Source organism: Moschus berezovskii, chromosome 15 (assembly GCF_049115385.1).
Source record: "Moschus berezovskii isolate FMDL1 chromosome 15, NW_MosBer_1.0, whole genome shotgun sequence".
NCBI classification, from domain to species: domain Eukaryota; kingdom Metazoa; phylum Chordata; class Mammalia; order Artiodactyla; family Moschidae; genus Moschus; species Moschus berezovskii.
Window position 1 is genome coordinate 9,764,256 of NC_142474.1, and position 10,382 is coordinate 9,774,637.

General features: G+C 52.6%; 1 protein-coding gene across 3 annotated transcripts in view; it reads left to right on the top strand.

Moving 5' to 3' along the window:
- The window catches only part of LOC129554953 (maestro heat-like repeat-containing protein family member 2A), a 58,171-nt gene extending 50,964 nt beyond the window's left edge, over positions 1–7,207 (top strand). For 2 of the 3 annotated variants that reach the window (XM_088844346.1, XM_088844347.1), the window contains exons 35-42: positions 530–647; positions 1,956–2,102; positions 2,196–2,381; positions 2,912–3,067; positions 5,294–5,425; positions 6,166–6,268; positions 6,523–6,588; positions 7,086–7,207. In XM_088844346.1, the coding sequence (XP_088700472.1) occupies positions 530–647; positions 1,956–2,102; positions 2,196–2,381; positions 2,912–3,067; positions 5,294–5,425; positions 6,166–6,268; positions 6,523–6,588; positions 7,086–7,207 (1,030 nt within the window). The remainder of the gene's footprint in view (positions 1–529; positions 648–1,955; positions 2,103–2,195; positions 2,382–2,911; positions 3,068–5,293; positions 5,426–6,165; positions 6,269–6,522; positions 6,589–7,085) is intronic. The other variant, XM_088844348.1, reaches the window with a different exon arrangement.
- The last annotated feature ends 3,175 nt before the right edge of the window (positions 7,208–10,382 follow it).

The window sequence follows — 10,382 nt, forward strand, 5'->3', positions numbered from 1 at the left end:
GTGGGGTGTGGGGGACGGATTGGCATATTGACCCCCATCCCAGACTCTAAGTGGCAGGAGGGCCAGGGCAAAGGAAATCTTTTCTTCCAGCCCTTCCTGCTCCAAGGCAAGAAAGCGAGGTCCCAGGTGGGTGGGGTGTGCCCAGGGTCACAAAGGGCTTCCGAGCCGGGCCAGGACAACAGGACTGGGAGTTCCTTCCTGGGTCTAGACCCTCATTCTGGTCCCCTTTTTATAAAGAAGAGACCTAGGTTCGATCCCTGGGTTGGGAAGATTCCCCTGAAGAGGGGAGCGGCTCCCCACCCCGGTCTTGTGGCCTGAAGAATTCCGTGGACAGAGAAGCTGGGCAGCCTACCATCCATGGGGTCACAGAGTCGGACACGACTTGCACTTTCACTTTTTATAAAGAGGAGGTGGAGGGCCCCTACTTCGGTGACTCCCTGACCTGGAAGCCCTTCCCTGGGCACCCTGCTGCAGAGCGGCTGTGCAGGGCAGGAGCTGAGAAGCCCCTTCGGTGGTGCCATCCCTGCAGGCTGTGTGTGCGGAGCCCGGAGAGCTACTACCGGCAGAGGCTGTCGGAGCTGGCGCTCAGGGGCATGGCCTCGGAGGCCCTGAGCTGCCGCATCAGCAGCACGGCTGTCTGCGTAGAAGTGAGGCCACGGCGAGGGCTGGGTGGGGGACGGGCGGGAATGTGGGGTGGGTGCCGGGCGACCCCCCGGACTGTCCTGGGGGCTCATTTCAGGGCAGGCACGCAGGCTGTGTCTGAGTCCGGGGTTGGAGGGACAGGCGAACGTCCCTCATGCCCTCCTGCGTTCACTCATTCATCAAGCGCATGGTTCAGGGCGGGCACCGAGGGGAAAGGGGTTGAGGCTGCTTGATGTGGTGAGCGCCAGCATCATGGAGCCAGAGGAGGACTCTCCTGGGAAGACCGGGCAGAGGACTCTGCGAGGCGAGCCAGACTGAGCCAGGTGGGAAAGCCCAAAAGGGGGGTCAGAGTCACTGATGCCCAGCTACCCTTCCTTATGGGGTCCTGAGGGAATTGGCCAGAAAAGTTTTTGGGGGAAATCTTGATGGCTGTCTGACACCCAGAGTGTCATCGGGACCATCGCCCTAGGGCAGGGCTGGCAGGTTTGTTCTGCAGAAGGCCGAAGAATCAGTTTTCCGTTCCAGAGTCACCCACTGGGTATTTAGTTTTCTTAGGTTTGTAATGGGGTTTCCCTTGTAGCTCAGTCAGTAAAGAATCCACCTGCACTGCAGGAGACCCGGGTTCGATTCCTGGGTGGGGTAGATCCCCTGCAGGAGGACATGGCAACCCACTCCAGTATTCTTGCCTGGAGAATCTCATGGACAGGGGAGCCTGGCGGGCTACAGTCCATGGGGTTGCTAGAGTCAGACACGACTTAGCAACTAAACCACCACCACCAAGGTTTATAAAACACACGTGCACCCAGGCATGCCACAGGGCTTCGCGTGGTCCCGAGGGCCCAGCGTTTTGGGTGCAAGCCCAGAAGTGACCCTCGGAGGCCCAGGGAAGTGGAATCCGTGCATTTTGTGCATTTCTGCTCTGACTCAGTGGGCGTGGCTCTTGCACACCATGGCCACTCCCATCACCTTAACGGAAGGAACAGATGAGGAGCGTGTGTTCCTTTAGGAAACACTCAGCTAGGATTTCCCCACGTATTTCTGCATCGGAGCCTCACAGCGACCCAATGAGGCAGGTACTGCTGTTGCCCTTTTCACAGGTGAGGAAGCTGAGGTTCCGAGGGGTCCAGGGACTTGCCAGGGTCCCACAGCTGGCAGCGGAGGAGCCCCGAGCCGGTCCTGGGAGGTGGAGCTCCGAATCCTCTCCTGTTCCCAGGGACGCCGCCCCGGGCATCGAGTCGCATCACCTGTCCCGTTTTGAGGGTGAGGAACGAGAGCCTCTCTCGGGGGTGACTGTGAACAGTTCTCCTTTCCAGTTCATGAGTGACCCGATCCTGCACCGGGAGAAGCTGCTGAAGCGGGCGGTGCTGATGCTGGAGAAGGGCGCGGAGCAGGAGGACGAGGTCCTGCGTGTGCTCTCCCTGCGCGCCCTCGGCAACATGGCCCTCGGCGCCCCCAGGAAGGTCCGCGGGGGCCGGGGCAGGGGTGGGGTTGGGGGGCCCATGCCGGCCTGTCCTGGGCAGCCAGGCGGGGGCTGACAACCCCATGCCTCCCAGGTGAGGCAGTACCGGAAGCTCTTACTGGAGAAGTGCCTGTGCTCCCTGCGGGGGCCGGGCGTGACCACCAGCGTGACCTCCGAGGGCCTGGAGGTCCTGGCCAAGGTCTTGGTCGAGCTGCGGGAAGGGGACCTGGGGTCCGCCTTCAACGCCATCTCCGAGCAGTGCAGAGCCTTCTTTGACAATGTGAGTCCACACTGGCGCCTTGCTCGGCCCTGGCCCTCCTGAGGGTCCTCACGAATGGCTGCTCAGTAGACAGGCGGCCACTGCTCATCCCCTAAAGGAGAGAGGTGCCCCAGAATGAAAAGGGCTATAGTTCGGACTTGGGTGCTGATGTATCGATTGGCTGATCGTGGGAGCTGGTTAAAAAAAAAAATCTTGTTCCAGGGCCCATGGGACCCTCCTCCCCTGACTTTAACTCCTAGCAGCCACAAATGCTCTTTGGACACCGGTGATGTGTGGGGTGGGGACTCTGCTAGGTTGGGGTGGTAGGCAATCAGATCCAGTGCAGCCCCCACCTAGGGAAGAGAAGGTCACAAACAGCAGAATACTGCCCAGTCCCCAGAGCCCTGCAGGAGACACTCCATCCTGACAGAATGATCTGGAAGGCTTTGCAGGCACCAAGCCATTTAAGAAGGTCCACGGCGAATGGCGGGGGTTTTGTTGGGCTTCTCGCTTCCCACGTTTCAGAAATAGCTTGTGTGTTCTGGCTGCAGGAGAGCGAGCTGCTGCGTTTAAAAGCCTTCATCCTCTTTGGGAAGCTGGCACAAGTGGTCAGGATTTCCAAGAAGCACTTCTTCAAGCAGGAAGTGAAGAAAGCCTGGGTCCCCCTCATGCTACATTGCCAGGACCCCTGCTCCGATGCTGCCCAGGTGAGACATACCTGGGCTCTGTGCGCAATGCCCAGGGCCCGCTGTCCCCATGAGGAACACGTGCTTCAGGGCTGCCCCGGCTATCTGGGGTGTCCCCCACCTTGCTCAGTCTTCCCAGGACCCCAGAGGCCACCATCTGCTGGTTACTCCCTCCAGGCTGAGAAAGGGACCAGTCAAGATAACCCACAAACTGACTGATTGAGGAGTCTCGGCTTTGTGAGGGGAAACATGGCGTATTTTCCTTCTTCTCCAGATGCCTTTACCAGCCACCCTTTCTTCTGTCTTTCAGTCACTATGTCGTGTCCGACCCTGTGACCACATGGACTGCAGCACGCCAGGCTTCCCTAGCCTTCACTGTCTCCCGGAGTTTGCTCAGACTCACATCCATTGATTCAATGCTGCCACTCAGCCATCTCATCCTCTGCCACTCCCTTCTCCTCCTGTCCCCAGTCTTTCCTGGCATCAGAGTCTTTTCCAATGAGTCGGTCTTCACATCAGATGGCCAAAATATTGGAGCTTCACCTTCAGCATCAGTCCTTCCAGTGAATATTCAGGGTTGATTTCCTCCTTCAGGATTGACAAGTTTTATCTCCTTGTAGTCCAAGGGACTTTCAAGAGTCTTCCCCAGCACCACACTTTGAAAGCATCAATTCTTCTTCACTCAGCCTTCTTTATGGTCCAACTTTCCCATTCATACAAGACCACTGGAAAAACCATAGTTTTGATTATACAGACCTTTGTTGGCAAAGCGAATTGTCTCTTCTTTTTAATATGTTGTTTAAGTTTGTCATAGCTGTTCTTCCAGGGAGTAGGCGTCTTTTAATTTCATGGCTGCAGTCATCATCCATAGTGATTTTGCAACTCAAGAAAATAAAATCTGTCACTGTTTCTACCTTTCCCCCATCTATTTGCCATGAAGTGATGGGAACAGATGCCATGGTCTTAGTTTTTTGAATGTTAAGTTTTAAGAGATTTTTCACTCTCCTCTTTCACCCTCATCGAGTGGCTCTTTAGTTCCTCTTCACTTTCTGCCAACAGAGTGATATCATCTGCGTATCTAAGGTTGTTGATATTTCTCCTAGCAATCTTGATTCCAGCTTGTGATTCATCCATCCCAGCATTCCACAGGATGTACTCTGCATACAAGTTATTTAACAGGGTGATAATATACAGCCTTGATGCACTCCTTTCTCAATTTTGAACCAGTCTGTAGTTCCATATCTGGTTCTGTTGCTTCTTGATCTGCATACAGGTTTCTCAGGAGACAGGTAAGGTGGTCTGGTATTCCCATCTCTTTAAGAATTTTCCACGGTTTGTTCTGATCCACACAGTCAAAGGTTTCCCACGTGGCTCAGACAGTAAAGAACCAGCCTTCAATGCAGGAGACTCATGTTCGATCTCTGGATTGAGAAGATCCCCTTTAGAAAGGAATGGCTACCCACTCTAGAATTCTTGCCTGGAGCATTCCATGGACAGAGGAGCCTGCCGGGCTACAGTTCATGGGGTCTCAAAGAGTAGGACACGACTGAAGCGATTAACACTTTCATTATCCTCACTGCCTTCTATCAAAAGTTCACAGTTCTTTCATGTTTATCAACAACTCTCCTGGAGGCAGGGCTTCAGGGAAGAAAGTGACCGCCTACCCCAAAAGGGGAAGAGAGGCTTTAATGAAGGAGCCACAAAGAGGAGAGGCCAGCATGGCACGGGGCTCCCAGGGGTGCCGTTGCCCCTCCTGCTCCTGGGAGAGCAGACACCCCAACCTCCTTCCCTGCCCTCCATTCTAGAACCTTCCTGTGGCCCAGCCCCAGCAGAGGCCAGAGACCAGAGGACCTGGTTACTGCAGGGGACGGGGCAAGGGAGAGCTGGGGAGAGGGGCTGCGGGGATTGCAGCCAGGTCCCCAAACCCCAGGCTCCTGGAGGGGTAGGTCTCAGCAGGGCTGCTGAGGGCACCCAGCACTGGCCAATGGCCGAGGGGACAGTGGGGCTGCATCTACACCAATGGGGCTTCTCAGTAAATGTGCCCACAGTGTCACATGGGCAAGTAGGGCTTGGGTCCCAGGAAGCCCCCTGGGGCGCATCAACCCACCTTATTTGGCTTTCTGAGGCCTTTGGGGGCTGCCCCCTAGCTTACTGATGGAGCCCTGCCAGCCCCGCCAGCCCCAGCCCTTGAGTGACCCCCCGGGTCCACCTGACGCCTCTCCTGCCATCCTGTCCTGTGTCCCCCAGGCCTGTGTGGCTACCATGTTTCAGTGTGTGCACTTCTGGGGCTGGAAGACCCTGGAGAGCTCCGCGGACCACCGTGACGCCACTGCCCCCAAGGAGATGACTGGTTTCCAGATGACCCTGTGCTCCATCCTGGTGAGGAAGCTGAGGCAGCGGACAGCCAGGGGGCTTGGGGCTTCATCCTGTGATCCTGCTAGACTTGAGGTGTTGAGACCAGCTCTGTCCGACAGAATGCAAACCACACACCCATCTTTAAGATTTCTGTTGAAAAAAGTGAAAAGAGCTGAAACCAAATTTAATGATAGATTTTATTTAACCCAGTAGTTCCAAATCATTGCCATTTCAATATGCAATCAATAGGCAATTATTAATGTAATAGTTTACCTCTTTGGGATAATGTCTTCAGTATCCAGGAGGCTGTTTACACTTAATTCAGACTGGCCACGTTGGATGGCATCATCGAATCCATGGGCAGGAGTTTGAGCAATCTCCAGGAGATAGTGGAAGACAGGGAAGCCTGGCGTGCTGCTGTCCACGGGGTCACAGGGAGCGGACACAACTGAGCGACTGAACAGCAGCACGCCACGCTTCAGGTGCTCAGGGACCGTGTGTGGCCAGTGGCTCCTCTATTGGGCAGTGCAGGTGGCGGCGAGTGTGATCTCTCTGGGCCAGAGGAGAGTAACAGAAACCGCAAGGTCCTTAAGTTGCCTATCTGCTAATCTGCTGTGTGACGTTGATGTGAGCGCTCACCCTCTCTGGGCAGACCCTCTAGCATCAGATGGATGGGCATCTATGAACAGATGACCGCCACCTGTGAGCAGCCAGCCTGCAGGACCTCCTCTTCCATGGCTCTGGGTGTCACTTGTTTTTTTCAGACTCAGAAAAAGCCTGCCGTTCTCTACAACTTCTTGCTGGAAACAATGACCTATGTTAAAAGCAACTTGTCAAGGATCAGAATTGCTGCATGTAAATTGGCAGGTGAGCAGGCAGGTCTCCTGATGCAGGAGGGACCTTGAAGACCATCTGGTCAGACCCAGGTCTGGAGTGGGGACAGGTGTTGGGAGTCACGCTCGGGCAGAAGTCCCCCGGGTTTGTCCAATGGCACTTCATGCCTGCCCGATGCTGAACTAGACATCCTGAACTAAACCCTTAACAGAAACTCTCATCAGGTGAAACCAAATCTATCCCTGACCTAATATTCACGTGATGGACATTTCTGACTGTCATTTTAGGAATCATTATGAAGCAGATGTCTGCGCATTACTTGAAAAAGCTGGATTTTCCAGCATTACGGAATTGTAAGTAGTGGAGATTCAAGTGTGGGTCAAAAATGAGTCCACTCTGCTCATTTGGGAGCTTAGTGAAACCACCCGAGGGGAGAGTCAGCTGACCCTGGTTGTATCTGGGATGGTGGGGGCAGTGGCCAGGGCACAGAGAGGTGGATGAACCTGTGGGGGGCTTTCTAGGAAAACAGCTCTGATGGTTCCCTGTGCTTTCTGCCTACTCCCCGTCACACATTGATGTCTCTGGTTGGTCCCACAGCAGTTGGGGCCTGGGGCTCATTTCCTGTCCCTGTTGAAGTGACGGAAGACCCCAGGGACAGGAGATGCCTGTGGAGACACGACTGCACCTGCCATCTTCCAAATTCACACTCTGGGCGGGGACAAAGTTCAAAGCCCCTCTGAGCCCCTTGCCCCGCAGTCAGTTCTCGTCAGCACGCACCACACAGGGTGGGTGGAGGACGAGGGCCTGGCTGCAGGGTTCCCCATCCTCCTCCTGGCATGCTCACTCTCAGCCCTCCAGGAGCTACAGCTGGACGCAGATCCTGGGGTGTGGAGAGCAGCCCTGGAGACACTCAACATCTTGGATACCTGCAGTCAGCAGCAGCTTTTGGCTTCACCTGAAGGAATCTCCTAGGTGGTTCAAGTGCAAAATGTGCCTGCCTTTCTCCTGGGGGCCCAACCCCACCACAGCACCACAAACCACTTTTAATTCCGTTTGTAAGAAAAAGTATTGTACTTAAATAATCTGTGCCCCTTTCCTTCCTCACCTTGAAATAAACCTCCCTTGCTATCTGGAGAGCAGATTCCTGACTGCAAGGAGATGACACCCCAGAGCTGAGACAGTGGGGTGAAGGGAAATTTCAGTCCTAGCAGGATTCCATTCCTGTTTTCCCTGAGAGTGTGTGTGTGTGTGTGTGTGTGTGTGTGTGTGTGTGTGTGTGTTTGAGGCCAGAGGATCTGGGGTCCCCTTTGTGTCTTCACTGCATTTCAGTTCCTCCCACGTGGATGGTGTGTCCACTGCCAGGCTCTGTGCCGGGGCGGCCAGGGAAGCGCAGCTGCTGTCCAGCCCTGCTTCCAGGAGCCCCGCTCTTAAATGGAAAGGAGACATCTCCCAGCGACCATGATGCACCCAGGGTGAGGGAGGGCGGCCACCAGTGGGGGCATTGCTGGTGCCAGTGCACAGGGTGCAACTCAGGGGGGCCTCAGGGAGGAGGTGACACCGCACCATCCACCCTCGTCTCTTTCACATCAGGGTCCACTGGGCCAGGATGGGAAGGGACCCAGAGAGGCCTAGAGCAGAGCCCATGAAGGGTCAAAGGGAGGAATTACCTTCCAGTCCAAGAAACAGGCAGAGGGAGAAGGGCAGGGAAACTCTTCCTACACTCATGCTGCCAGCAGGACAGTCTCAGGTGGTCCCCAGAGCAGATGAAGGTGGGATTTCCAAACCAGTCCCACTGTAACAGCCCAAGGCAGTCACCAACCTGGGCCCATGGGTGGGAGGATTGCAAAGCAGTCCAGAAACCCAACCTGCAGCGGAGGCTTCTGGGGCAGACTGGTCTCACACTCCTGGTGGTGGCCACAAAACAGACAGTGAAGTTACTTCCTGCCAAGTGATGAAGACGGTGGCTGCCGGAAGACTCAAGTCCTGATGACACAGCCGGAAAGGAATGGGTCCTTCACTATAGGTCCTGGGGGAAGCCGTACGATTGCACAGTCAGGTCTCTGATCAATTCCATTGATGCCAGTGCAAAACATCTCCAGATGGTTTATAGTCCTAAACTCAAAGAGCAAAAATTTATGACAATATAGTCATTTTGATCCTGAGAGTAGGGTAGGATGTCCTTTAAAAGTAATAAGAGAAACCAGTTAAAAATAAAGGATTAACTTTTCTAAGTTAAAATATATCTTCTGGGACTTCCCTGGTGGTCCAGTGATAAAAATTCCATGCTTCCACTGCAGGGAGCTCAGGTTCTGTCCCTGGTTGGGGAACTAAGAGCCTCATGCCATGCAGTGCAATTTAAAAAAAAAAAATTCTTGAATAAAAATGAAAATACAACATATCAACATAAAAATTAAAAATATATTTATCTTATGTACAATAAAACATCGTAAAGTTAAGTCACAGATGGAAGAAGTTACTTGCAATTTATATAAAACTAGGTTGGTTCATATAAGCAGATTGGCAAACAGAATATGCCCAAATCAGTAATACAGCAAATTATAAAAACAAGTCACAAGAGGATGCTTGAAAAGCCAGTAGGAGGCTGGTTTGAGAAGTGACTGGGCTTGAATGAGGTCATGAGGGTGGGGCCCCCATGACAAGATTGGTGCCCTTTATAAAAGACACTAGGTAGCTCCTTTTCTCTCCACATGACATGAGAAGGTAGCCGCCTGCAGGCCAGGAAGTGGGTCCTCCCAGAGCCCCACTGTGCTGGCTCCTGCATCTCAGCCTTCATGTCCAGAAGCAAAGTTCTGTTGTTTAAGCACCCAGTCTCTGCTGTTTTGTTTTGGGAGCAAAGCTGGCTAAAGCACTCCAGTAACGTTGCAGTGTAAAGCTGTGGGTGGAAAGGGAACATCCACACAGGGAGTGGGTCACCTTGGGTAGGGGCGTGGGAAGGAAAGGTGTGCAACTTAATCTTTAATCAACTTGAAAAACCATTACACACAGCAACGTATTAACAACCATTTACTCAGGATGTTGCTACATGGGTTTTGTCACCGTATTGTGAATATTTGCAAGATTTTATTTAAAAGTTACTGTCCATTAAGTAAACAAAAAACCTTTGCACAACGAAGGAAACTATAAATAAGATGAAAAAACCACCTTCAGAATGGGAGAAAATAATAGCAAACAAAACTGATGAAGGATTAATCTCCAAAATATACAAGCAGCTCCTTCAGCTCAATACCAGAAAAACAACTCAATCAAAAAGTGGGCAGAAGACCTAAACAGGCATTTCTCCAAAGAAGACCCATTGATGACTAATAAACATGTGAAAAGATGCTCAATATAGCTCATTATTAGAGAAATGCTAATCAAAACTACAATGAGGTATCACCACACTCAGGTCAGAATGGCCATCATCAAAAAAATCCACAATAAATGCTGGAGAGGGTGTGGAAAAAAGGGAACTGTCCTGCACTGTTAGCAGAAATGCAACTTGATACAGCCACTGTGGAGAACAGTATGGAGACTGCTTAAAATATTAGGAATGAAACTACCATCAGTTCAGTTCAGTTCAGTCAATCCCACTACTGGGCATATACCCTGAGGAAACCATAACTTAAAAGGACATGTGTACCCCAATGTTCACTGCAGCGCTATTTACAATAGCGAGAACATGGAAGCAATGTAGATGTCCATTGACAGGTGAATGGATAAAGAAGCTGTGGTACATATACACAATGCAGTATTCAGTTCAGTTCAGTCGCTCAGTCGTGTCCAACTCTTTGCGACCCCATGAATCACAGCACTCCAGGCCTCCCTGTCCATCACCAACTCCAGGAGTTCACTCAAACTCATGGCCATCGAGTCGGTGAAGCCATCCAGCCATCTCATTCTCCGTAGTCCCCGTCTCCTCCCACCCCCAATCCTTCCCAGCATCAGACTCTTTTCCAGTGAGTCAACTTGTCGCATGAGGTGGCCAAAGTATTGGCGTCTCAGCCTCAGCATCAGTCCTTCCAATGAACACCCAGGATCGATCTCCTCTAGAATGGACTGGTTGGATCTCCCTGCAGTCCAAGTGACTCTCAAGAGTCTTCTCCAACACCACAGTTCAAAAGCATCAATTCTTCGGCGATCAGCTTTC